The 27730-nt window shown below is 37.1% G+C and overlaps 2 protein-coding genes across 5 annotated transcripts; one reads left to right on the forward strand and one right to left on the reverse strand.

Annotated features, from left to right (window-relative positions):
• Positions 1 to 45: 45 nt before the first annotated feature.
• DYNLT2 (dynein light chain Tctex-type 2) lies at positions 46 to 5339 on the reverse strand. The gene is made up of 4 exons (XM_027721425.2): positions 5098 to 5339; positions 2427 to 2582; positions 1407 to 1565; positions 46 to 848 (listed from the first exon to the last, which is right to left on the reverse strand). The coding sequence occupies exons 1-4, from the start codon at positions 5158 to 5160 to the stop codon at positions 738 to 740; spliced, it is 489 nt and encodes a 162-aa protein (XP_027577226.1). The 5' UTR covers positions 5161 to 5339; the 3' UTR covers positions 46 to 737.
• Positions 4985 to 27730, forward strand: ERMARD (ER membrane associated RNA degradation). 4 transcript variants are annotated; one of them, XM_039379525.1, is made up of 19 exons: positions 4987 to 5292; positions 6500 to 6674; positions 7815 to 7954; positions 8453 to 8554; positions 10022 to 10111; positions 11212 to 11309; positions 11864 to 12000; positions 13323 to 13437; positions 13980 to 14082; positions 14524 to 14553; positions 15070 to 15138; positions 17112 to 17282; positions 18154 to 18237; positions 18818 to 18897; positions 19628 to 19756; positions 21215 to 21424; positions 22361 to 22474; positions 26317 to 26385; positions 26850 to 27730. In XM_039379525.1, coding segments are annotated over exons 2-19 (1911 nt in total). In that variant the 5' UTR covers positions 4987 to 5292; positions 6500 to 6505; the 3' UTR covers positions 26851 to 27730. The 4 variants fall into 4 exon arrangements, with proteins under 4 accessions (XP_039235460.1, XP_039235459.1, XP_039235457.1 ...); XM_039379523.1 differs by lacking the exons at positions 26317 to 26385; positions 26850 to 27730 and adding an exon at positions 23094 to 24309 and having other exon boundaries at positions 4989 to 5292; XM_039379524.1 differs by lacking the exons at positions 26317 to 26385; positions 26850 to 27730 and adding an exon at positions 23094 to 24309 and having other exon boundaries at positions 4989 to 5283.

Here is a 27730-nt window from a genome sequence, read left to right on the forward strand (position 1 = left end):
TTCCATACACGGCAGGTCCAAAAACTGATGCCTACACACTTCACAGATTTGCCTGTGCCTTATTTATCAAAATACAATCACTGCTGCCCTTGCCAGTTATTATGGGCCAGTTACCCTCGTTACTGAGCCCATCGTCAGTGCCACTGCAAGCCCCTAGACTGAAGTGCAGTACCTGTCCACCAACCTGAACCCGAGACCCAAGCTTAAGGCCTGGGCAACCTACTGACTAAACTTTCACTTCATTCAAGGCAAGACTGGAAATTTGCGCAAGTTTCTAGGACTGCAAAAGTTTCCAGGCAGACTGGCATTTGATCATAGATAAACTAGGAAAAAAATGAATACTGTCTTTTTTTACAAAAACCATGCTTTTAAGAAAACTGATACCTGCAATTTCATATAAACATTCGTTAACAGTCCTAGGCACACAACAGACAAGCAACATTCAAAATTTTCCAATGTTTGGCCTTAACACCAGCTGCTTTCACTTCCACAGCAGAGCATTAAACAGATGAAACCCATATGTACTCATGTACATATGTTCCAAAGTTTTTTTTTTTGGGGGGGGGTTGTTTTTTTTCTTAACAGAGAAAAAAAGAAGAAAATTATCTCAACTGTATGTCAGTTTCAATGTGCCAACAGCAATAGGATAAAAATGAATACTAAAATAATGATGCTCTGAAAATTTGCAAATGTACCATGTACTGTGATGCACGAATCCATCTGTGGCTTTCAAAGTATTAGTCGTAATAACAAGCCATTACCAAAGCCAGCGCAATAAATGTTTCAGTTTCACATTTAGCTGAAACCCAATTGTCTCTTTGAACATCCCAGAGGCATCTGCTGGCAACCTAAAGGGAAAAAAGAGAAAAAGCTATTTGTGAATATATATACAGCACAGGTTTACTATTTATTTTTTAAAGAACACACGGCATTATCTAAATGCTAATCTAATCGTATTATGAGAGTTACAACTAGTAACAACAATGCAAAAGTTGAGTGAAAATTAACAATTTCTATTCGATGTTAAATACATGTTCTTGCTTCACAGTAAAGCTCCCACCGATAGATCCAAAAATGTTCACTTGTTGCACTTTAGCATACTGTTAAGAGCACCCCTTAAAAAGCAGTAGAACATGTCTATGTGAATAGACATTAGTTTTGGGAACATATCGAACTAAGAAGTCACGTCCCCCACTCCTCCACCTCCAGCTTAGTCCAGTCTTGTGACCATTTACTGGGCTCTCAGCTTTTTTGACAAAATTGTTTTCAAAGCTAAACTCTGTGAACTGATGGCTGGAATAAACATATTCCTTGGGAGAAAAAAGTTGACTTGGACCACTTCACTAATCTGTTTGCACCTTATTGTTTTCAATTTGCAAAACGTATTATGAATAATGTTCACTTACAATCATTGCCTGATCTGTCTTTTCCACAATTAGCACTGATACCACATATTTATAACGGTCAAAGCCAAATCCCTTCACAGCCTTTAATATTTCTTCTGAGATTGAAGCACACAAGAAGGGACTAGAAGCTCCATCGTAGTTGGCTTGTTGAAGTTTACTCTATCAAAAACAATTTCGAAAGATCTTAGTTTTCACCCTGGTAGCCTTTTGCAAAAAAACCTTTTACAGTCATTTTCATTACAAGAATACGAGAAGAACTAATGAGTAGAATAGTCAATATAGATGATACTCCCAAACAGCAAAGGATGCGCTACTTTCACGCTAAAATGTTTTATCTGTTTTTTTGAAAGGGACACACATTTGATGTGTGTCCAGCCAATTGTCCAGCCAATCTCAATTTAACAATGAGGAGTGTATTCTTTTCTATCATTTGGGCTCAGTTCACAGGAAAAGAGTGCTACAAATACCAGTTCCAAACATCCAAGGCATGTCTTCCAGACAGCAAAATTAAAAAGAGCTGGTTATAACTATTCAAAGTATCACTAACAGCTACGTATTATCTCCACAGATTGTTTTCTTTCATTTTTGCTTAATTTTTATATGTAGCAGTCTGACGATTAAGAACACCACGTATATTTTAGGCAGGTCATGTGATATTAGCAGAACTAATAGAATTCCACAAACTTGAGGTCATGATCTTTGGCTAACTGGATATTTTGCAGATCAGGGTACTTTGAACTGGGCTGTAGCTCAACTTGATTTCAAAAAAGGCAAGCGTTTAAGAAGATTCAGCTCCACGTAAACAGCACCTAACAAGCTCGGCAGCGACCTTGCAGAGGCACTTCTGCACTTTGCCAAAACAGAGCACATTCACAAATGTATTTCTGTGGCAAAACTCAAAGACTGCAGAGATTTATGCATATGCTTAAGTTCATGCAATTTACCTTGTTCCATAAGTACCTTTGCAAGACAAGCTACTTTTGCAATAAAATCAGACAATTAATTTAAAAAATACTGTACCGTTAGTATTTGTTGAGCTTTGTCTCTTACTAAACAATCCCGAAATTTATTACGTGACTCCAGTCTGTATGTGTTAGTGCTTTTTGTCTTTGCCTGTTCTTCCACTGGAGCCCCACTTGAATCTTCAGAAAGAGATCGTGTCTTTTTTCCTTTCATCTGAGCAAAATAATCAGAAAGTCCACATCACATGTCAATATTTTCAAATTTAACAGTCTTTAAATAATACTTTATGGTGTACAGTTAAGAGGGGAAAAAAACCCAACAATTAGTCTAGGAATACGTTAACAAAAAACCCACAGAAAGCTAGAAACTGGTTATCTTCTGGCTCTTTTAACACTACTACTGCTTTGACTAAAAAAAAGGTGGTTGACTTCCGTTCCCTTTTGACTTCTTTTCCAGCAAAATGCAACTGAAGTTTGCATTTAAACTCAATCAGACACACTATATTAGTAGCCTGAATCCACTCCATTTTCCAAGTAAAAATACATAGCTATTAACAGGTCCATCCAAGACTGTTAACCACAAGTTCAAGCTTTTAATTCAAACAGCCTACACAACACCCAAAATATGTACTTGGTTCATTCACTACTTGATTTTATTTACCCTCATTCCTTGTGAAATTACTAAACTAATGGCTTATGTATTGATGACATAATTTGCTCTTAAAAAAAAAACAGGGAAAAGGAAAAAATAAGCTCCAGTCTGCAAATTATTGTAATTTTGCTTGAAACTTAAATGCAGATTTCTGAAGATCCAGTTTTCTCCCCATTCAGTTGTGTATTATCTCTTCAACAAGCAAAACAAAATTTGTCCCTCTATGAATGCAAACAGCAACTCTGATGTTGCAGATAAAAGACGTCACCTGCTGTCCTCCAGGGCTGGCTTAAAACAGAACTGTAAAATGATAATAAGACAGAGACAGAAAAGCACAAGGAACCAAAGAGACCATAACAAATGCTACAGGCAATGGTCTTTCATACCAGCTACCTCCTCATGAACCACTTTCACATTTTGCCAACTCTTCGGTCTCTTGCTCCACTTCTTGACTACAGCTAGAACTTAGACAAGAGTAAATCATCAGTTCCTTCCCAGAAGGGCAGAAAACAGCTCAAAACAAGGCTTACATTAAGAATACGGGAAAAAAAAAATCATACGCTTGTGGATAATATGAAAGTGTAAAGGGAATTATTTGAAGAGATGTGCTACTCAGGGGCTCACAAATCTTTCAGTCCAAGGAGTTTAAGAATAAGGGAAGAAATGCAGTTTCTTCTCTATGAAATCACTTACACGTTAGCCTTGTCAACGCTGTGGACACTACTGACATGTCTCCTCTAGTTCCTTAAAACTAGTGATTTTTGCATCCTTAGTCCTAATTGCCTGCAGGTGTTTGTTGATACCACACCAACACTGCAAACTCTGAACAGCACTTACTCTAAAAATGTATGGAGCAAACACATTTGCACTTAGGCTGTAGACACTACATTCTAACTGCAAACTCAGGTCTCAAATGACTACCACCCTGACATGCTTGTCATAGGTCTCCTAACAGAAGAAAAACCACCAAAGTCTTCCAGCTGAGCTGCTCAAATGAACACTCCGATTCACGTGAGTAGAAAAGAACCTGTGAAAAAGGTCACAACCCAAACAGCAATTCTTTGCTAACACGGTTCAGCTTGAGTCACAAGATTTTCAGCCACTTCGATTACAGATGGAAGAAAACTCATGTCTATAGCACATGACTTCTAATAATGCTCCTACTTAAAAGTTTACCTGCTATTATTAGTGACAGAAGTTTTCATAATCGTTTGTAAAAAGCCATTTACTAATGAGGCAACCAAAAACCTTATTGATTTCTCTAAACAAACAGCTAGTCAATAAACCTACTTCTGTATACCACAGTACAAACACTATGATTTCAAGTTTTAGCACAACGTTGCAATTACATTTCTATATAATATTTGCACCTCTGTGAAAAAATGTCTCTAAAATTCAAGAACTGACTTTACTTTTGATTACTTGACCAACAAAAGCCTGTCCTTATATTACTGGCCTACTACTACATTGGCTTAACCTTGGATATGTGAAAATAAGTATGCTGAGAGAAAAAACCTTTTGCTATTTGAAAGAAATGTTGTTACTAAGCCTGTTTAAAAAAAATAGCTGTTAAAAGAAACAAGAAACAGTTCCTGTTTATTTCTTCAAAAGGGGTGCTGCTCTAAGTTAAAAGTTGTGTCCTCAAGTTGGAAAGACTGCACCACCAAAGGGAGGACCATCCTTTCCTTCCCTTTACCTTCGAAACAGCTGGGCCTCCCAGTGCCTTAGCCAGCACGCCAGCTGCAAGGCAGGTGTGAACATGACACCTGGCCAAGCAGAAAGGGGACGAGCTATCCCAAGCCAGACGCCAGTCAAGGGGGAACAGTCATCCTACAACTTTTCACAAGATCACAGACAACTTTTAACCTCACACCGAGCCCCACGTTCTCCCACGCACTGTCCCGCCCTTCCGAAGGACATCCTTCCCTCCCAGTTGAAGCGCTGCAGGCCCGGACCGGCGCCTCCGCCTCAGCCGGGCATCGCATCGTGCCCGCTGCCCTCGCACCACTCCCTGCCCAGGGGGCCGCCAGCCCCCGGCAGCTCAACCCCCGGCACTTCCTCTCGCCCTGCCGCTCACTGTGTCTTTATCGGCCAAGCCCTGGCGCGGCTTTCCTCCCTCCGTGGGGGCGGCGGGCTTCATCCCCTCGGAGCGCTTATCCGTGGCTTCCCCCGCCGCGCTGGGAGCCGGGTGCGGAGCGGCCCCGGGGCCCTTCCCGCGCGGCCCGGGCGTGACGCAGCGCGGGCGGGGCCGGCGGTAACGGAGGTACCGGAGGTAGCGGCGCCATGGCGGGGGCGGCTCCGGCAGCGGGATCGGGGGCTCGGGGCTGGGGTGGCCGCCGCCCTCAGGGCTGCGGACGGGCCCTTCTGGGCCTCGGGCAATGCTGCGGCCGGAAGGCGGCGCGGCGGGGAGGAGAGAGGAGGAGGCAGCCCTGCCCAGCTTCTGCCAGTGCAAGCGTGGGGCTTGATGACCTCTCCCTCAAAAGATCACAGCCCTGACCCACGCCCGGCCTGTTTTAGATAAATAATAATAATAAAGGGTGGCTGCGTTAGTGCAGGATTTGCTCTGGCCTCTTGTCCATGACAGTGAAACGGAGGGGGGAGGGAAGGACAAGATGAAGGTCTGATGATATTTTATTGACGTTTCAGATTTTTTTTTTTTTTTTTAATAGAAGAGAGGTACTCCTGGTGGCAGCTAACACGGATTCCCGATAGGAACTGTTACCCTTGCTCCGTTCCAATACCCATATAAATATCTCATCTCTCCTTGAAGACATGAATACAGGAATTACATATCATGAGGGTCTATTCTGCCACCTAATTAAAGAGAAAAAAATGTTTTTAATGCAATTTTTTTTATTTGTTGTGGTACTTCATTTTCAAACAATTTCTTGTCTGTTTCATTAATGAGAAAGCATGACTTTTGGGGCTTTTTCTTTACTAAATCAGAAGCATTTTCTTCATTTTTAGCATGGAGCGTTATATTCTTGCAAATTTTTTAGTTGAAAGTGTGCTTCTGAATCATTAATGCTTAGATTGTAGCTAACATTGCTACAATGGGGAGGAATTCACATGTTCCTCCCCTACCCCCCTCCAAGGATTTTGCTGGTCGTAAGGACTGGAGCTCTTGATTGTACTTGAAGTAGCATCAGTTTCTCTGCAAGCTCAGAGATTAGACAGAACATTTATGTATAAACCGGGATCTTTTGCTTCAGTCTATCTTGTTATGAGTTCAGTAGATAGCCACTCTGAAATCATCCTGGCACTATGAAAATAGAGCAGTTCTACCCCTCAGTTGTCCCAGGGTGTTTCTGGTCGAGAGTTCCTTTCATCATATGCATAATGAAACTTGTATTGCAAACCTTAACAGCTTGTTTACAGATGCCATATTACTGTCTATCTGTGCTAATGGGTGTGTTTTAATAATTTTCTTTGTCTCGTGCTTTCTTGATACAAGAATTATTTTTGTTTGTGTGTGTTAGTTCTAGATGGCGTTGTCAGACTCGGTCACTACTTGTCTTTCTCAACCTGTGCATTATGCAATTTGCAAACTTGGATTTGAGAAGAAAGACACATATGATATTAACAATATTTTATCTGGAAATGGTGAAGTGTGTTGGCAAGCTGTTACAGAGCATGTGTGTTACCTTGAATCAGGTTGGTGTTTACCTGCTGTAGTAGTGATGATACATTTAAGACTGATGCAGAATTTCAGTACCACACAATATGATAGCAATTCTAGCTGAGTTACAACATTTTGCTACAGTACAGCATTAACTTTGCTACTGATTTAGGGTATGTACAGTTAATATCTACAAAGAGCTTTAAATTTTTCGTCCACATTTGGTATTTGGCTTTTGCTGGCTCCTAAGGTTCGTGTAATCTGTAGCTGCTACTTTGCCTTCATCTTGGTTCCCAGTTTAATGTGCCTGTAACATAAGGGTTCAGTCCTGCTTCTTTCCAACCTCATAACTGCCGCCTTCTGTGTTCTTTATATTCCTTTTGCAGTAAACTTAAAACACTCAGGGGCCATCAGTATTCCTACTGTTGCTTCTGGTTTTGTTTCTCCAACTCTAGCTTGTACAGAAGTACCATTTGGTTTCTCTCCTGTATGTAGAATAGTTTATAGTTGTTTTTTAACTAAAGAAAACATTTATGCCCTGATGAACTCACTGAATTTTAATTTACCAAATTGCATCATGCAAGCTCTGTTATTAATTTCCAGAGGTAGTAAAAGTGATACATGTTTCTGCCTCTAGGACTATCTCTCAGTAAATGACAAGAATTTATTTTCCAGTAAAAAGTGTCCCACCAAAAAGAATCTGTGATACCACTCTGTAAGGTACCATATCCATCTGCATTCTTTAAAGGGTGTAAGTGGTGCAACTGGACTAAGCCTGCTGAGCCTGCACTAGCTTCCAACTCGATTATGTGGAATTTCTGTAGAAATTCTAGTAGATTCTTCCCATTTCAACAAAAGCAGAACATTAATGATTCTATTTACTTCCATATTTTCTTGTGTTTAGGCTTTGCTGTTTTTTTTTAATTTTGGTTGGTTTTGTTTTGTTTTATTTGGAGATGGGCAACTTACCTGATTTTGCACTGCAGTTTTACTTTTCAATATCTGTGTTTTAGACAGTAAATTGTAGTGTATTAATTGTGCTAGAAAAGTCTGGATAAAATTCTCTGTGCTAAGTATGTACACAAGCTCTAGCAGGTTTTATTCCTTATGAGTTTTAAAATATTGGACCTTTGGGAAGACTGGTACACTAATCACCTTCTCTTTTTCAATTTAAGATCAAAGTGTGGATTATATCAAAAGCATACGATCATTAGGACCTGTATGTGAGTCTGTAAATGTGCACTTCAAATCTCTGACCAAGGAGCAATTCATAATTCAGTATGCATCGTGGTTGCACTGGACAAACTGCACAGAGGTATAGAAATTTCTGTTAACAATTTGTATTTTGGCACACGAATCCTTTGTGGAAGTTTAATGTAAGAACAAAAAAGAGATATCCGTGAACCAAAATGTTTAGAATTTGTGACTAATTGTCTGTCTCTGTTATGTGGTTGCTTGTAGTTTCCCTGACTTTGTAATTATATTTTATATTAGAGAACATGAGGTGCTTTGGGCCTGTTCTAACATAAGATCATAGGATTTTGTTTTTCTAATAATCTGTGCCTAGTATTGAGCTTTATGTTATAAAGTTATTGTGGATAATTTTTATATATGTAGGGCACTACGTATCAAGAGGTTCTCTAGGGAAATTTCTCTCCAGGCATCTATATTTTTATCTCCTTGGCACAGTTTTCTTTCTACATTTGTATAGCAACTATCTCGGAGGAATATTTAGGTTTCTCTGTGCTTTTTAAAATTTGATTTTTCCTTCTGAATGTTTAACACAACATTCTTCCTCTCCTCAATCATACAGGTATTTCTTGAAGTGTTTGATGTTTTACAATATACACAAACTACAGAAGTTGCTCTTGGCTTAATGAAACTAACATCATGCTTGGAGCGAGCCTTGGGTGATGTAAGTGCCAAGATGTGGAGTCTGTTACAGATTTGCCTTCTTATAAGATGGGAATGAGCTCTTGGATTTAATTGTATATTGAAAAAGTGAAATTAGCCTGTACTGTAGTAGTACACTAATAGTCCAGGTGCATTTTGAGTCAGACAGAGGTTCTTTTCTGGATCCAGTTGTGCTGGGGAAGCATCATCTGGGGCTCCTTCACCTGCGCTGGTAGCATTGCTTGTGTGAGTGCTGTTACTAACCAATTTAATTAAAAAAGAAAAGAGTTTGATTAATCAATAGGTCTTTTCTACTTTGATTTATTTAACTGAAACAGGGAGCAACGTAGCTTCCACAAAAGATCTGATGGTGTAGTAACTTCTCTGAGGAGTGGCATGCAGGTGGAAAAATGGCCTGCTAAATAACTTTTTTCCTGGGGAGAAGGGAGCAATGGCTATTCAAAGAGTGTTTGCTGCTGGGCTATATTAGGCACAGATAAGTTAAAATAGCTGGTTGTTAAATATCTATGAGGAACTCTAGAGAAGAAAATGACGGAGAAAGAACAATGGACTAACTCACAGACAAATTTGCCCAAGAAGGGGGCTTGGTAAATTTAAAGTAACAAAAAATTACCAAAAATTGGAAAAAAACTGTCAGGGAGAATACAAAGAACAGAAGGCATGATAGCAGCTGAAAGTAGAGGTGCTGAGATTGCCCAACAAGGATAAAACCTAGTTTAAGGAACGGCCTGCATCAGAAGACAAACCATAAGTCTCCTCCGTTTAATACTGACAGACCCTGTAGATTTCTAGGGTAAGAATGAAATATCATGTCCTTGGTAGAGTTTATTCCCATAATTATGTTCTTGTTGTGCTTTACTGGTTTTTTGTGGTTTGGGTTTTTTTTGGAAGAGAAGAGCAGTACATGTACAGACACTGTAAAAAGCCTAACTATGGAAACATTAAGAAGGATATTCACTCCTTTCTGATATGTTGCCTAAATTTTAATTTGTCATGAAATTACAGAATTTAAAACCTTTTTAAGGACTTGCTGTGTTTTGTTTGATTAGTGTTTTTACAATCATCGTCATCATCATGGCCAGGCTTTGTGAACAAAGATTTGGGAAGGGCTCTACCCACATTTGCTACAAGTGTGCTGGTGGCTAAAAAGGCCAATACGGGATAGACAAGTCTGGTTGCAAAAGGCACAGCAGAAAAACTCCTTAGGTGGTATCGACAAGACACAATTCTTTCTATATTGTCTTTTGTCCTCGAGAGTGATCCTGCGAGCGTTCTCAAAGGAAGCAGCAGCGTTATAGATAGTGTATCTCCAGACCTCTTGATTGGAAGCCAGAGTAGACCAATGATGATGATGTTTTTACAATAATGAAAATGGTTACTGGGTGAAATAGTCAAGTTATATGTTTGAAATACAAAGAAGTACACTAAATTATTTATGTTATCTGTTTTGCTTTTTTTTTTTTAATAGGTATATTTACTTAAGGGTAACGATTGCCCTTTCCTTCTAAGAGACTTGCTTGCATCTAAGCAGCTAGCAGTTATCTTTGGACAAGCTGTAGTAAGTGCACACTTTTGAAATAAGTAATAAATATTGAGCTGGTTTTCTTCCGGCCAAATGGCAGGTGTCCAAGCGTAGCCTTTACTTGTACTGAAGAAGAGGTTGCAAATTCTGTGTATCTTAGATTTATTTTCATTTTATACATGTTACCGTCTGGGGGTTTTATGATTCAAAGAAAAAATTAATATTGTAAAAGAAAGAGTTTTAAAGGCAAGATCATAAGTTCTTATTTCCCTTTCTGTATGAAAAACCTACATATGTAAAATTTCACATACCTGGCAGGTGACGAGCAGAGTTCATCTGCCTCATTCTGAGTTGCACCATTTGAAAATTCACATCATGCACTGGCTGTTTCTGATAAGCTGTGTTACTCTTGGGCACCAATGTAGTAACATGCTTTATAACATTTACCATATCAGAATTTTTAAAAATAGAGGAAACTAATTTGCAAAAAAAAAAAAAAATCCACAAAAATTTGATGATATTTGCACTCTTGTGTAAACAGAGTAGGTGGATCTTCCACACGCAGTCTTACAAGAGCACATTCTTTCTTAGAACAAAATATTGGGTGTGAACTGCAGAAGCCTGTGTTGTTAGCCAGTCTAGTAGTGTAACAAAAACTATTTCTTGAGTTTTAATGGCATATGGAATACTTAAATTCTTACAATTGAAAAATAAACCAGTTTCCCATTTTGTTTGATAGTGATCTAGGAATACAACTTTGAATGCAAATTCTATATTTTATGCTAATTTGCATTAAATTATGTGAACTTATACTACAAGAAGTAAGAGCTATACTTTATCTCATTTTTTTGCCTGTCATAACTGCTTGGAATGTCCAATAACTAGTTTTGTTTGTCCCACATTATATTCTATAGCCTGTACAAATAAGATGAACAATTTCCTTTCAGAGAATGCTGGGAATTGCAAATAGTGAGTTTCTGTCACTGTGACAAGCTGTGACAGTCATGTTGAAAGTAGATATTATAGTTTCTCAATAAGTTCTGAAGTTTTCTGTTAGGGAAAGATAATAAAATTAAGAAAGATAATAAATAAATAATATATTTCTTCATGCAGTAATTATTTTGTTTATTAATTAGATGAATGTACTGAGGATATTCATTGGCTCTCCATATGGTCTGAATCTTCGTAATGTTTTGTGGCATGGATTTGCATCCCCACAAGAAATTCCTGCCAAGTAAGTTACCAAAAAAAATCTCATTTTCTTAACAGTCAGACTTGCGAGTTCTGGAAAAGTGGATAGTAAAACTTACTTCTCTCATGGGGAAAAAGAAATAAATTGTCCAAAGGCCTCTGTCAGTATTCTGACAGATTTCCCCTGCTGCTGTTTCTTCTCTGGAAATGGATTTCTGTAGAATACTTCAGCCATTATTAGGACCAGTGTTTTTTGTACTGTTAAGTTAAGTAAGAAAACTTAACTTTTTTTTTGAAATTCTGTCAGGGCAGTGAAGAATAACTTGGAACAAAAGGCACAGGAATAGGGTGGAAGGAGGAGCAACAGCAGCCAATAGAGAATACAGCGATGCTTTTTTCCTGATTCTAGTCTTTAATTTTTTTTCATACTTGTGAACGTAATTAGTTATTAAGTGCCCCTGCTCACGTGGGGAGTGTAGGTTTTGGGTGTTCTTTGAAAGAGTGAAAAAACCCTTTTATCCCTAACTCAGAAATGTTGATCTTTACAGAAGATTTCTTTGTATAAGCTTTTCTAATATATTATGTTATTCTCCCTAGATATTGTGCTATGCTGCTTTTTTTAACTGCAGGGTTGGGTCAGTTGTTGCAGACTTATCTTCTGCAAAATAAATGCATTTTACTACATCGACCTTATGTGATCTTCGTTAGCTTAGAGGAGCTTGATGTATTTCCAGGCAAGTATTTAAATATTAGCAAGTTTTTTATTATCTTATATTTGCTATTGTTTGATTGTCCAAAAGCGCTGTTGAAAATAATGCATCTTCTAGAGTTCCAAGATTAAATCTTAACTAAGATACCTGTATATACTGTCATTAGATGAATCAGTCATGATTGTAGGACAGCTTTTTAATAGGTAGGCAGTTGCACTGATTGTTTAATCAAAAAATACTGTGTTCTAAAATAATTGTAATACGTTGAAACATGAAACATGACTGCTTCTAAAAGACTTCAGCTGTATACTCCATTTTTTGATTATGAGAGTTCATTTCATCTAACGGTCGTCTAGTTTGCCTTTACAAAATCTAACTTCTTCCAGAAACAATGGGTTCCAGCTGCAAGGGTCCCAGCAGGAGTGCCCTCAGTCTTACAGGGAAGATAGTGCTGAAACACAGTAAAGGATGATGACACATCTTCAGTATACTAATGCTTTTCTCAGGGAAGCACTTGAAGTCAGATTAAAACTGTCTCATCTCCCTGTCTTCAGACCTTATTTTGTTTATTCCTACTATTTTTAAGGCAACAGCGGCATATGGGAAGTCTTGGTGTCAGTGGTCATCATGGTCGATTTGTGCTATATAATCTGTTTGCCAGTGGAACATCCATCCATGGAACTGAGACAGGGCTTTTGGGAACCAAATCAAGCTGATAACATCCCAATAATGTTGTAGTACAAATGCTATAGCTGTTGATTTGCTTTGAAAAAACGCTAAGTGCAATCAAGTCCCACTTACCATTTTAATCTTTCTTTTGGATAAGACATTTATAATGTGAATGCATATATATGAGTTTCATTACATGGTAGCATTGAAGTATGAAGTGTTAATTTACTATGCTACGTGTCAACACAGAAAATTAATAAAGTAGAAACAATGTGCTCATGTTCAAATATTCATGCTGCTGTACTGATTTTGAGTGAATAGAAATGATTAATTTATATTACACTTTTTAAAAGTATTTGAAGTAGGTGGAAAACAACTCCGCAGAATCTAGGTCCAGTTGCTGTGTAGTGTTTTAATCTCAATAAAAAGCAAACATGACTTTTTAACTGTTTTTACTCAGTAATTTTATATTATCACCACAAATGCGATCTTATATACTCAAATTCTGATCCTAAATATGGCTACTGTTGTACCTGCAAAGTTAAAATAAATTGGATAACTTTAAATCTCCCTTTACAAATGTTGAAATAGTATTATATTTTCAGTGAAATATTAAGAATGCATTAGTAAACTGGAGATTATATGTAGTTTTTCAATGTTGTTTTGTTAACTTGTAGATCTCAATAATGAAACACTTTCCATAGCTGAAGAGCTTGTAAAACTGTCCAGTTTTGTATTAAAAACAATGTTACCATTTTGGATCGCTGCTTTAACAGCTTTCAAGCAAAGCAGGTAAGTCAAATTTTTTAAATTATTTTTAATAGAATTTATTCTATATAGAATAATAAATTCTATATTTATAATCTGCATTCACAGATTCCAAAGCTTTTTACGAAGTCTGTTACTTAACTTATGCCAACATATCATTAGGCATTGTTATGGTGATCCCTCAGAAAGTTTCTCAACTTATGACTTTGTTTTGTGCCAAATAAGGTTTTAAACTATATTTTGAACCCTAAAGAGAACTGTTGGAGATGTAGCAACAAAGGAGAGACTTACAAAGCAAGCAAAATAAATCTCCGCGTATTAAGATTTTGAGTTTTTAAAAAAAGTGTATTGTTTTGTTTTTCTCTCCCATGCTTCACCTTTCAGTAAGTTATTCTAGCCTCTGAGCTTGTATTCAGTGATCAGTTTATGTTTGGCACAGGTAGTCATTTACTGTTTGTTTACAAAGTGCGTTACAGGGAAATTTTGGTCCAGGTCATTTGGCCTGAGACTTTAAGTCTGAAATGGCTGAATGGAGAAAAACCTGGATATCTCTGTTAATTTTTCAGGTATGCTGACAGTGTGATTCTCTTACTTCCTCAGCTGGAAGTTGGACTTAGATTGCTCTTCACTACAACTAATAAATGTCCAAATCGTTTGCTAACAGCTGAGGTAAAATTTCTGTCTAAAGTCAATTATGATTTAGTGCTTACAATATTTGCAAAATAGTTATTCTTGAAGAATAGTGTCTATAAACATTTACAGATTTACCAAAAAAAATTTCAGTCAATTATGGAAAATTATTTACAAGTTTCCAGTTGAGATTCACGAATGCCTTTAATTTTTTTTAAATGTCTGCCAGTAAAAAGAACTGAAAAAGTAGTTGAAGGTTAGTGTTCAGAAACAGTAGTTTAGGGTGGAAAGTAAGCCATGATATATTTATTGTAAAAAAACTCAGCACAAAATCCAAAAGTCTCTTCATTTGTAAGGGGGCTTTTTTTTGCTATTCATGCACCTCTGGTATCTCATGCAAATGAATAAATAAAAGTTTGATAGACATGTCTAGTTATTTGATTTTGTTTGAAAATAAAATAATATTGTCTTTTGTTCTAGTCTTCTGCTTTCTACACCACTTTCGATGAGGTACTGTGATTTTTTTTTTTTTAATTTAATACATATCAACGTCAGAATTTAAGCACATGCATGTTTCCCATTACTAGAGTCTTGAGTGCACTTTCTCGTGTTGGATAAGACATTATTTCTAGCTTTTTTCAACATAAAAATGATGGACAGTAAACATTTTAAATTTTTAATCCTCCAGAAAATATCAAAATTAATACACATTGTAATAAACGGAATATTTTCTTCTAAATGTTTTTAGCTTGAAATTCTTCACTCCACAGAAAGAAACATTCTGTCATTTTTCCTAGATTCAGTTATTCAAAATAAATACTAATAAATATTGCAAGCAGAAATCCTCAATTTTACAAGTTGTTTGAGTTATCTCAAATTGTCAGTAGTAATTAGGGACCTTGATTCTAGAGTGGCAGAAGGAATTGCATAAAATTAGGAAAACTAATTACTTTAGTTATGTTTCTGTTTTGATTATTTGGCTTTCAATAATATAGTAAGTTTCTGTTCAAATTACTTTTCTTCTAGATGCTAGCAAAGCATTTGGATAACAATGAAGTCAACCAGCTACCTGTAGTTCTTGAAGAGCCTGCCATGGTAAGTGTTTTGAAAGTTTTCTGTGGTTTGGTTGGTTGTTTGTTTTTTTTTCTTGTTGTTTTCATTTGTTTTGTTGGTTTTTTTTTAGTTTAGTAATGTCTTTATGACCATGCCTAACATTTATTTATTACATATAGCTTGTATCCAGCACCTTAGAACCAGAAGCTTGTTAGCCTTTTTCATTGGGAAGGATGCAAGGTAGCGTCTCACAAGCTATATTGGGTTAGGATATAGGACTACCTTTCCTTCTGAAATGTAGATGTCTCGGAGATACTTTTCTTTAGACTTCTGAAGTTCAGCTGAATGGAGCAGAAGAAGAACTGATGCCTCATACAGGAAAATTTCAAACTTATTTCTAATTGCTTCTGGGACACATCTTCTACTATCTGGGCAGATGGCACAAAAATGTGGCTCAAACCTGCAAAGCACATTCTGCATCTTACTACCCAAACAGATCGTGAACAGGAAAACTAGGGGTGTTGAATTTAGAGATCTTTAGAGATCTGAGGTTACTGTCCTGTTGCCAGAGGCAGTGGGGTGTGGAGGGCTTGGGGCACAAAGTTGAAGGAAGTTCTTTGGTTTTCTGTGGCTGGTGTTTCTCAGCGGGGGGGAGGGGGAGCTACATCGGGTGATTTCTGTTAGAAGCTGCTAGAAGTTTCCTCCCCCCCACCCCCCGTGGAGCCAATGACAGCTGGCTACAGGAAGGGCTTCCTGCTGTTTGGCCAAGGGAGAGCCAATTGTCATGCCTCTGTGATAACATATTTAAGAAAAAAGGTTGTTGCGCAGAAGAAATTGGAGCCAGGGGGATGGCAGAGGGAAGCCTCCAGGCCCAGGCCCCGTGGCCTCAGCCCAGGGCAGGTGTGGCGCTGGAGCAGAGCCAGGCCAAGCTGGAGTGGCAGCCATGGCCCGGGGCTGCACAGCAGCTACCCCGGGGCAGGCACAGCGCTGGAACCACACCGGGCCAGCTGAACCCATGATGGAACAAGTGGATGCATGAAAATGGAGGACTGCTACCCTCATGGGAGGCCCAGGGGTAGTGGGGTCCTTCAGAAGATCTGTGGCCCGTGGAGAGGGAAGCCCACGCTGGAGCAGTGTCTTCTGGGTAGGACTACTGACCCCTGTGGGGAACCCACGCCGGTACAGTATTCTGCATCAAGGACTGCATTCTATGAAAAAACCATCAGGGTATAGAGACTCCTGCATCCCAAGACCTGCGGCCCGAGGGGGGGGGTGGATCCATGTGGGTGAAGTCCACCAAAGACTATTTCCCATGGGAGGGACCCACGGGACAGGGGAATGACTCAGAGCTTTAGCCCCTGTAGCCCATGGAGAAAGACCTTGGTGGAGCAGGCTGTCCACTGCAGCCCATCTAAGGGTAACTCACAAGTGTAGCAGATATGGAAGACCTGTTGCCCTGTGAGTGGAGGAGGGTGACTCACAAGTGCAACTGACTTGGAAGACCTGTTGCCTTATAGGTTTAGGTGGACTTCTCTTCCTGCACTGATGCAGGAGGAGGAGGGAGAATATAGAAGGAAGGAGGGGCAGTTGAAAAGTGTGTTTAAATCTGTTTTATCTCTCACTCTTCAGCTCCTATCCTGTGAGTAATAAATTTTAGTGCTATCCTCACATTGAATCTGTCTTGCCTGTGTGACCTCTCCTAGCTCTTAGCAATTTCGTGGGTGTTTGGAACCTGGCTAGGGTCAACCCACGACAGAAGTCTGTTGTTAGCTCTCCGAATTCAGCATGTATGTTAGTTTTGAATTTCCTCAGAAGCTACCAAGATGGATGAGCTGCGCTTTTTTTTTGTTATGAGTATAGTTTGCATTGGTTTTTTTCTGAATATCTGAAAGCCCCTTTCCTACAGACATGATCACATACCTGTCTGTCAGGGATATTCTGTACACTGAATATATTCAATTCTATGTGCATACACATAGAATAGAATTCTGTACACTTGATGTATGTTTCCACAGGAATTTCTTTGGGATTTCTTGAACCACCAGGAGGGTCCACGTGTAAGAGATCGTTTAAGCCATGGAGAAATCAATCTGGAAGCATTTCCCAGAGAAGTAGCTAATCAGATAGTTGCATTTGCAATTACTCTTCTCTGCAGATTCTCAGATGAGAATATGTTTTCTCTTAAGGTAGGGATTAGTATTATCTTCTCAGAAGATTTTTTTTTTCGGTTACTTTGGATACCAAATATGTTTTTAGAGAGTTTGACTGAATCTTTCTTGAGAGCTGCTTTTTGTGGAAATGAAGTATTCATCCAAGTAAAAAATTGTGAAAATATGTTTTTGCCTAGTTTTGTAGTGAAATAAGTACAGAAAGTTTTCCAAAAGATTACCCTTTCTTCCTGTGCCTTAATTTGTTGGCTTAACCAGTCCTTATTCACGTGGTTAATCCATAAATTATAGTGATTCCACTTAATTTTGTAAAATTGTATTGATACCTAGCCTGTTTATCTGCTGAATTATCCAAAAGGTATGCACAACTGCTGTAGCTCACCCACTGAGGTATGTAGTTACTGAGATTTTCTTTTTCCAAGACATTGTAAATAATGGTGGCTTGCTAATGTTGTTTGTATCCATACTTATACAGTGAATTTGTAAACACTTTTTGTCTAGCAATATGTTTGTCAACATTAGTGATTATTGTATTTGCTCTCCCCAGTTTCCTGTTTATATTTGGGATTACTTCTTTCAATACCATACAGCAACCCGTGAGATAAAGCTTTCATTCGTTAGTTGCAGCTCTTTTTAGTTTCTCAAGAAGTATTGCATGGTGCTGCATTATGAGAATACTTGGTTGCTTTTCTGTCAGCTGCTGTCAGGTTTCATAGGTAAAATGTGTGAAATTAAGCTTTAACCACTCACTGTGCTGATTACTTCTTTCAGCCCTCACGTATTCGGAAGTCTTTACTGACGTCAGTGCTATAGGTGGCTTGCATAAAATGAGGTATAAGTCTAGGTCTGTGTATGATTATTGTGTGTTGTCTGTGATTTTGTAAATCAGGAACACACGGTCATAAAACCACTGATGAACTGTGCAAGTTGCTACCAATCTCGATTTCATCCAATTTCCCGTCTCAAGAAACAGGTAGGTGTCCACATCTATGAAATCATTTCAGTCTTTAAAATGTGAATCATTAAAATTAGTCTAATTGTTTTCTTCGTGCTTTGTTTGTCCTAAAACCAGTTAAAATCTTACATATTTTTTAATTGTTTTTTGCTAAGGTTTTTATTGTATGAAAACTAGCTGACTAAGATTCTGTCGTTGTAGCAAAATCTGCTTTCCATTGTCATGGTAGTTTTCTGCCAGTCAGTTTAATGAACTGTTTTAGGATGTTCCTCTCTTGATTTGGGTGTACAGTAGACATACTTAGTACTTTTACTTTTCCACAGTGTTCAAACAGTGTGTTATAAAAGTCATGTTAGTTAACTTTTTACATTAAAGGAAATGTAGAAAGAATAGTAAACTAGTTTATTCAGATAATGTTTTAGCATGGAAGTGTGATCAAGACTTTCTGCCCTAACATAGACCTTAACAATTGAAGTTGGCTTACACAATTATGATTACTTAGTGTTTTTCTAAAATTGCCACTAAGCAAAGTGAAATGCATTGGCCTGTCTGTCAAAGGCTACACTTTACAAAACATTTTTTGTTATGTGTTTATAAGGTGCTGGAATGTATGAAGAGCATTCACTTATGGTCCGGATTGCCAACAGTGTCTGAGGAACAAGTTCAAACAATTAAAGGGTATATATATGCTATGTAAGATAGTTCTCAAAATAGTTATGAAGAATGGGGTTTGAGATCGTGAAATGTCTCTCCATATATTTTACTAGAAAGATTGTAGATGCCAGAGAGGTTGTGAGAAGACTCCTTTGTTCTCTTTAGCTTAATCTGTGCTGTGCACATCAGTACTGTAAAAGCTATAAATAATGTGCTAATTTGAAGGGAGTGAGAAGATACCTGAAACACAGAGGTGTTAGTGGCTCCATATTCTGTTTCTGAAGAAATGGTCACCAAATGTAAAACAGAAAATAATGCCTTATTTTGAAAAGGACTTGGTAACCAAAACAGTGGAAGACTTTATATAAGATATTAGTTAGAAAAAGAGTGTAACGTTCTCTTGTTATTTGAAAAGGAGGAAGTCATTAATAATATCACTGGAGGAAATTGTACTTGTTTAGAGCTGAGAAATGAAAATACAATGCATCTATCACATATTCAGTATACTGCAGGATTTTGATGAAGGGGGGATTAAGAGGGGTTCTGAAGATTGCTGAGACTGAGAAAAGGTTGTATTTAGTTGGAGAAATAAAATCATGCTTATAAAATGGAGGGAAAAGAACCGTAATACCAGAGAGTGAGAATTAAATACACTGCTATAAAAAAAAAATCTACATCTTGATCTATGCTATTTGAGAAATAGTAAGTACTACACTTTTATCATCTCAAATGTTAATTGTTTTCTTTTTTTAAGTTTGGAAGAAAACGCTGAAGCTAGTACTTTAATTTTGATGATATCTGAAATTACATCTCAGTTGGTGCAATATATGCCCCAGAACTGCTGTAGTTCAGATGATCCAATCAATAGTGTCCTAACAGAGAGGTGAGTTTGCCTCCTGGTTCCTGCTCTCAGCTTCTACACACGTAAGAAGTCTCAAACCTGAGTTACTCACTTCCCTGTTTTCAGAGCAATGCTTGAAATGTTGTATGCACTTTTCTATTGTTGTTGCTGATTTAATCTGAAAATCTTAGAATCACAGCTGAGCATCATCTTGAAAATTAAGATGGGACATTGTAGATTTGGGAATTACAGTAGAGATTTTACTTTGAAATTAACATGAAAAAATAACTATTTTTCTTTCAGACTGGGAAAGCAAAATAATTAAAATGCTTATGTACTGACTAGATTAGGTTGGTTTTAATCCGTTTTGTGTGCTAAAATTGCATCAGAAATTCGTTTTAATGTATTTGATGTCACAGCTGTGTGTGGCATTCAAAATGGTCATACACTACTAAATAATTATGTTTTTACATGCTTTAATATCAAGATTCAGAAATAGAAGATATGTTGTAATACATGGTGTCAGACTTGGAGGTATGTTAGTTCCAATTATGTCTACTTGGAATAATGTTCAAAACAATTTGACTTTTGATTTCCACTCTTAAGGGAGCCTTAAGACTCCCAGGACTGCATGAGTATGTTGGAACAAAACACTCCTAATCAAACCCATTAGGCATGAGCAGGATAGTGCAAAGAGGATTTTATCTGTTGCTTTACTTACATAATGTGTGGGCCTGCTTTTTCCCACCCACCAATCTTCAATTTTCTCATTTATGAAAAAGAAGCCTAGTTACTAAAGTCATAAACTTTACTTTGGAGTTTTCTGCCTCTATCACTTTTGGTCATTGATGTGTTGCTGTTTCAGAGGTGATTTGAGCATGAGGGAGATTAACAAACGCAGTGTTTGAAGTGATGTGTGACACATCAGGGTAGTAGATTAGAATAGGACAGCAGGAACGTATTTGTGTGGTTTAACAAAGCATGATCTGTGTGGTGTTGATTAAAAAAGTTGTCTCACCACCTGCATTTTACAAAATGTTAAGTCTGCTGCTTGTTTTGCCCAGAAGAAGGACCACACACTAATGGAAGTACTAATTAATACCATTTGTTTCAGTGAGTTTTATTATGGTGAATGTTAATTCATTATGAGTTGAACTATGGTGGGAGGCTTCAACCACAACCCTGCTGTGATTTGATGTGTTCAGTATATCATTTCAGGCAGGCAGTTTCATTTATTGTGGTTTTGTTTCTTTGATCTGAAATGGGAAACATATTCATCACCAGCAGTTTTGCATTTATATTCAGTAAAGTGATAAAGAACGCAATCACTACCCCTGCTACACAGATCCTTGCTTTTTTCAGTCTTGAGGTAAGGGCAGTTAGTTTCCAGGTTTTCTGAGTTAAAACATTATGAGTCAAACCACACTGAATATGAAATGTATCTCATGTTAAATCCAGCTAACGAAAGATTGACATTAAAAATCCCTTCCTGTTTTGGAGGCTGTTGACTGAACTTTGCGATACACGTGTTTGCACGCTTTATTCTCCTCGACCGGTTCTGGAAATAGTGGTGATACTCCGCAAAATAAGCACGCAGTGCCATCAAGTGTCCGAACAAGTTATTGCCGGCGCTGAGGTGAGATACACACAGTGGGTGAACAAGACTCTGCGTTCTCGTCAGAGGCATAACTATCTACGGATGTTGAACAGGTTGGCTGATGGTTTTCCTTTACTTAGGCTGAGAGAGAGTGGCTGCACTCTACTGTTGCTGGCTTTCAGTGGTTTGTCTTAGAAGGTTGAAGTCAACAGTGTTTGCATGTTCTCATTAACCATTTCAGAGTTAAGTGTCAAACTAGATTTCTGTTGAGCAGCAATGTTGAACTAAAAAGAAAATCTCAAACTGGAGAATAATTCAGTGGGTATTTTTCAACATTGCTAGATTACTTCACTACAAGCTTTCAAATTAAGTATCATTTAAATGATAGATTGTGTTTTTGTAGATGCTAGCTTTTCCTGTTTATTAAACATATAAATGACATTCAAAATTTATCTGAATGCAATAGGTTTAACTGATTTGAAGACTTTATCTACTTTAGTTTGCTGCTTTTTATAATTATACCTGAATCAGCATCTTTATATACAGATATATCTATATGTAGATTAATATTTCATTAAGTTTTGTTCCTATTCCTAAGTGCTTTCCTGGGTTTTATGAATCTACTTTAAAAACCGGGAAAACTGTAGATTTTGTATTATTGGGCAGGTTATGTTCCTAAAAATGTTAACCATATTATTTAAGAAACAGCTTAAACTGAAACCAATGATATATTTTGCAAATCAGTTGAAATCTGCTTTATTATCTATGGAATAATGGGTGCCCATGAGTTTTTCTTTGGAATCTTAACTTTATGAATTTCATTTTTTTCCTCTTTCAGAGGTTTCATCATTTATAGTCTTCATTCCTTGTTCTGGGATTTGCACTTTTTGCTGAAGGACATTTCATAGTCCTTTTTTTTTTTCCCCCCATTTTGCAATATCCAGCTATTTAGGATTGGTGCAGAAGTCTGAAGAATTCTTCTATGTTAGTGATTTTTTTTTAATTTGGTTTTAGTTTGTTTATTTTATTTTGTTTTTTTTTATTTCTAGCATTAAATTTTTGTCTCCAGTGTTGAGACTCATCTTAATATTGATTACTGTGGAAGTGGTCAGTGTTCATGCCGTTTGTAAGAAGAATCCTTTTGATTATCAGCAGTATCTAAAGTGAGTATCTGAACTTACTTTATGAAAATAGGAATTGTACATATTCCTTTCTGATCTGTAATACAAATCCTGTAGAGATTTTCTATCATTAGTCATAATTATACCTCAGACAATGTTCACTTAAGAACGAAAATAACTCAGCTGAAAATATATGGTCCAGTTATTCACATTTTTAATTTTTATTAGACTCCCCCTTAGTATAGATAGGAAACAATCATACACTCAAATAAGAATACATAAATGCTGTATTTAAGATGTTGGTGATTTTTCTCTTTGTGTGTCAATTAGTAGCTGGTTGGGTATCATATACATTGTGAAACATTTGACTGAGAAAAGAAAGGAAGCCATTTGGGGAAAATTCTGTCACACGTTTTGTCACTCTTTTCTTTCTATGGAAGTGTTAATTGCAGTTCTGAAAATCTTTGCATCCTACTGTGAGAGTGAGGGAGCGGTTCTTTTCCAGAAGTAGAACAAACCTCTGAATGTATTGATCATCTTGAGGAAGATTTGGATATTTGAAGACGTTAGCAGCTTTAAATCAGGCATTGAGATATTTTTCTTTTTTTTTTCTTTTTAAATCCTTTTAAAAGCTTTTCTTCTTTGGTGTTATTTTTCATAGGTTTTTGAAGTTAATCTTGCAGTATACTGAAAACTTGGTGACATACACAAGCCCTGAGAAAAACAAGTGGGATGAAACCATGGAACTTACAAACAAGGCTTTGATAAAAATAAGAAAAATCAGTGACAGAAAGCTAATGTTAATGCATCTGGCTGCATGAATTAAATGGGCTTAAGATTGTTTGGACATTGTAATATCTAAAGAGTTCTGGAGTCCTCGTGTTTGTCAAGTCTAATTCAAAGACAGACTTCATCAGACATTGTCAAAATTTGGATGCAAAATATAGTCTTTTTATTAGAAGGTAGCTGTTGAGACTGGAGATGAATGATCAAGCTTTCATAGGATGAATTGTTTACTGAATGCACCGAAAAAGATTTACTGTGAACTAAATCAGGATAATGCAAGTTCTACTGTAAATATGTTTTGTGTTTTGTACATTGGGGCTTCTTTTGTAGTTTTCTATTGTATTGAAAAATAGCTAAGTAAAGAGTGTGAATAAAAGATCTGAGATTTTTAAATTCAAAAAGTAATTTTTTTACTTTGCAATACACTGGAATTTATGTCAGATGCTGTGTTCAACAGGTTAGGAAACGATGAGCATAGAATAGCGCTCGTTGGCACCTGTGGTTGTTGGTATTAGTTCTAAACAGTGTCAGATCTTGCATTGAGGTAGAGCTGATAACACAATAACCAGTTGTTGATATACCGTAATTTAAAGGATACAAGATGGAATAACTTTAGCACAACATGTGTTTATTTTGTTTAATTTTACCTACTCATTCCCAATACATATTTAGTCAGTGGATGAACACTCATGTGCACATGCTCACAGACACATATTCATTGTGGTTCAGAAAGTTATCCTCTTGTTGCACAGAACATTAATTTGAATAATTTGGGTTTTTTAAATAAATTCTCCCCCTTTTTCATCACCAAAGAATAGAATTTCAAAGAACAGATTCACAGAAGACCACCAGTGTCTATCCATTTGCTTTCTCCTATGGAAAGTAAAACCAGGGGGTACTGTCTGGAGAATATTTGTCCCTACAAAGGATTAGAGATTCAAGTTACATTTTAATAAGCTTCTTTGCAATGTTTCTTGACTGGAAATCACAGTGAGAGTTTGGTTTATTTGTTGTGGGGGATTGATATACGCTGTGATCATGTTGCTTTCTTTATGTTACTCTTGAAATATATCGTGTGTGTTTGAAATTTAGCTATGTCGCTTTTTTTATTGCTATGAAATCTAAAAGGTGTGAAGAAGTTTGAACTAGATAAAAAAAGATAAAGAATAGAGAATAATGAATTAAATGCAGTGTATGAGCCACAGTCTAAAATTTCAGATTTTTGAAAACCTCAGTTGGCAAATGTTAATGATATTTTTGGAGGCTTATGCACTTTGACTTTGCTCAGATATGTTAACTTCAGCTAGGTGTGACTTGGTAGTGGCATTTATGATGACACTTGCTTTGATGGTGGTAAGTATTGTAAGGGGGTAGGTGATAAGTATTGTAAGGCAAAAATTATTTAGGATTTACATATTGACTGTATGAAAGAGATCAAGAAACTAAAACACAGTCATGTTTTAGAAGTACATAAATGGCTGACATGCTTTCTCCTTTTGGAAGTGTGTTCATGTACTGAAAAGCACCTTTATAGACTATAGAGGTATATTTTCAACAGGTATATTTTCCTTTTGTTCCTATATTTAAACTTCACTAAAATTATCTTGCGTGCTGTTCTCTTCATATACTTTTACCTAAGATACAGCACATTGACAATTTCTTCTTTTGTAATTAGCGCCATAGATGTGATTTGCTACTCTAAGTCCGCAGTAAGAAACATGGACTTCTGGCAATTTTGTCAAAGATGCTTTTCCAGTTTGTTTTCCTACCTCTGAAGCTCTCTTATGGGAACACTGCTGCCATCTATTGTTAAACAAATCTTGAACAGGCTGGGACAATCCAGTTATTTATTCTGACTTAATGTTGTCATTTGCCAGTAGGGCTTATGGCTTATGAATTCTTCCTGCTGTTAAAAGACTTGTGGAATACAGCTGTGTATATCCTACAATGCACATTGGAGAACAAATGGCAAGAGATACGGTAGAGGTCATTGGGTTTGTCCTTTATCAGTTACTTACTTTTCCACTTCAGTTACTCATCTTTGCCATCTCTTTGGAATCACTTTTAAGTTATTAGAAAGAGTCTTAACTGTGAACACTCAGAGAGTATTGCTCATGCGTGAGTAACACTGACAAAACACATCACATTTAAATGCAAGTGTTCTGATTTTGTTGTCCTAAAGGAAATTAATTCAGGATCTGAGCTGTCCAAAACTGCATAGTCATCCATTAGGCATTCAAATAGTTGTTCAGTCTTTTTTCAAAATTCTGGAAATTTCAAATATCTAGAATTGTACCAAAGAATGTTTTCTTGCAAGTGTGGCATTTCATCCAAGTGTTACTTGGATCTGCTTTAATTGTCAGCCTTGCTCCCTGAGGTCTGTGTTTTCCTTGAGGTATTCCCTCAGTGAATCTATACAGACATAGACATGGAATATCCAGCATCCTCTGAGGAAAGTTGTTAAAATATTTTGTTTTGCTGGATAGTGCTGATGAGGGAGTGATGATTCCTGTAAGTTCTGAGTTCAATTAACCAATTTATATGTGTGTGTGTATTAGTTAAAAATAACTGAGAATTTTTTTCTAATACTTCCTGATCTTAAAAGCTAGTTAGGCATCCCAACTCAAAGAATTTATAACAGAAGTTTGGAAAATGTGGAAAGAAATCAGGTATTCATCTTCTTGGCTATGGGAATTCATTGGAATTCCTTTGCATGTTCTTGACTGTCCCATTTAAAGAAGAGGAGCATCTCTAATCATTTTAGCTTTTCAGTAATGAGATGTAGTTCCTCTGCCTGCCTTTCATCTCAAGGAGAGTTTTCAGGTGGGAGATTTTATTAAATAGTAACAAATAGAATGCTCTTAATTCAAATTGGCATGGATATAGTTTTCTGGCATGGATATAGTTTTCAAGTAAAGGTAGAAATCCTTTGTTGCTTATAATAGAACTAGTGAAAACTAATGTTGTTCTCTGAATCCATTGTCTCCATCATTATGTGAACGGTTTTATTCAATATGCATAAATATTTGAAGAAAAGGCAATCTCTGAAGTAATTAAATTGTAGTTGTGTGAACATTATGATTTTTGGTACCTTCTAGGAAGCATCAAGACCAACTAGAGGTTTACCGAAGCAGTCACTGCACAAATACAGTGAAACATCTATTATGGTAGGCATCTGTGTGTCGAAACAAAGCTTGCCCTTTATGTTCTTTCTGTCATTCTCTAGTTGGTGCTCTCCACAATGATGATAGGAGGGGTTAGAAACAGAGCCATGTGTTCTTATACAAATGTGATACCACTGGCTAAAAGTAATTAAAACCTTGTTGGGGTTGTCATCACTATTGCATAATACAGAAATGTTTACGTAAGAAGTAGAGCAACAAATTTGATTTACTTTATCTTTTAATAATTCCCATCTAGCTGTTTTGAACCAGCCTGATGGCCTTTGAAGTGAACACATGGTGGCAGTGTTTGGTAATTCAAAATAGCACTCCAGGCTGACGTTCGCTTTCTTATCTCTTTTCTTAGGATGTGTATAAAGAAATCAAGTTTTCTTTTGATTTCATCAGCTTTTTTTATATGTGTCTCTAATTGTGTCTTCTCATGAAACTTTTTTCTCATTTGTTTTCAGATCACTTTTGGAGAAATTGAACATCTCTGAAAAAAAGAAGTTTTGCGAACATTTTAATAATTAGGTGGATGTTCATCACATTTACCACGCTACTTGCTGAGGGCTTTTTGAATTTGCCAGAGGCTCATCAGCTCACCCTTTCCTTACTCAGTTTAAGAGAATGAGTTCTTTGAATTTAAAAAGTTTCTTATTCGAACAAATTATTGTTTTACAAAACATAAGTATCCAGATTGTCCCTTATTAATTGCTGTGATATCACACAAAAAAAATCTTATCTCAAAAGTAGTATGTACCTTTTGCACAAGAACAATAATTGTCAAGAAATGTGTTTATTGAGAAAATTGCACTAAGGTCTCAGTCTTATTGCTGTGGTAATGCTTTTTCAATCTGTTGAAACTGAAATGTGCTATTCATGTGCCACCCTGCAAAGAAGATATAGCTGAGCATTGCTTGTTGGGTGGCCTTTGAAAACCTTGTTCACAGTAGCACTTTCAAACCATGCAGAGAGATTGCAGCTAAAAAGGATTTTCATTCACATGAATTGATTTCTGTGCACTGTGAAATCTTGTGTAGAAATGTTGGAACATCCCCAGAAGAGCTTGTTTTTGCCTTACAGTACATGAGTGCATCTGGTCCATGTATGGTGTATCAATTTTTCTTCATAAGTTAGTTTGCAGATGCAGAGCAGATTCCTGCTGGTGCAAACTATTCCTGTCCCATCTTCTTCAGTTCAAATCCTTTACTTTGCTAAGGATCTTCTCCGTGCTGTTTGGGTTTCCCTTGACGAGTGCTGGTTTCTATCTTTGCATCTTGTACGTTTTCAGTGGACTGGAAGAAAGAGCTGTGTAGTTCAGATTAAATTGCTGTATAGCAAAGCCTAA

Source organism: Pipra filicauda, unplaced genomic scaffold, assembly GCF_003945595.2.
Source record: "Pipra filicauda isolate LSUMZ 115617 unplaced genomic scaffold, ASM394559v2 scaffold16_size7369187_pilon, whole genome shotgun sequence".
Classification (NCBI taxonomy): domain Eukaryota; kingdom Metazoa; phylum Chordata; class Aves; order Passeriformes; family Pipridae; genus Pipra; species Pipra filicauda.

Excerpts from the sequence above, each read along its gene's own strand:
- DYNLT2 (XM_027721425.2), bottom strand. The coding sequence starts at position 5,160 with ATGAAGCCCGCCGCCCCCACGGAGGGAGGAAAGCCGCGCCAGGGCTTG. Across the intron at positions 1,566-2,426 it reads AAGCTCAACAAATACTAACG|AGTAAACTTCAACAAGCCAA; the intron begins GTACAGTATTTT and ends TGTTTTTGATAG. Across the intron at positions 849-1,406 it reads AGACAGATCAGGCAATGATT|GTTGCCAGCAGATGCCTCTG; the intron begins GTAAGTGAACAT and ends TTTTCCCTTTAG.
- ERMARD (XM_039379523.1), top strand. The coding sequence starts at position 6,506 with ATGGCGTTGTCAGACTCGGTCACTACTTGTCTTTCTCAACCTGTGCAT. Across the intron at positions 10,112-11,211 it reads TTATCTTTGGACAAGCTGTA|ATGAATGTACTGAGGATATT; the intron begins GTAAGTGCACAC and ends TTTATTAATTAG. Across the intron at positions 15,139-17,111 it reads TTCTTGAAGAGCCTGCCATG|GAATTTCTTTGGGATTTCTT; the intron begins GTAAGTGTTTTG and ends ATGTTTCCACAG.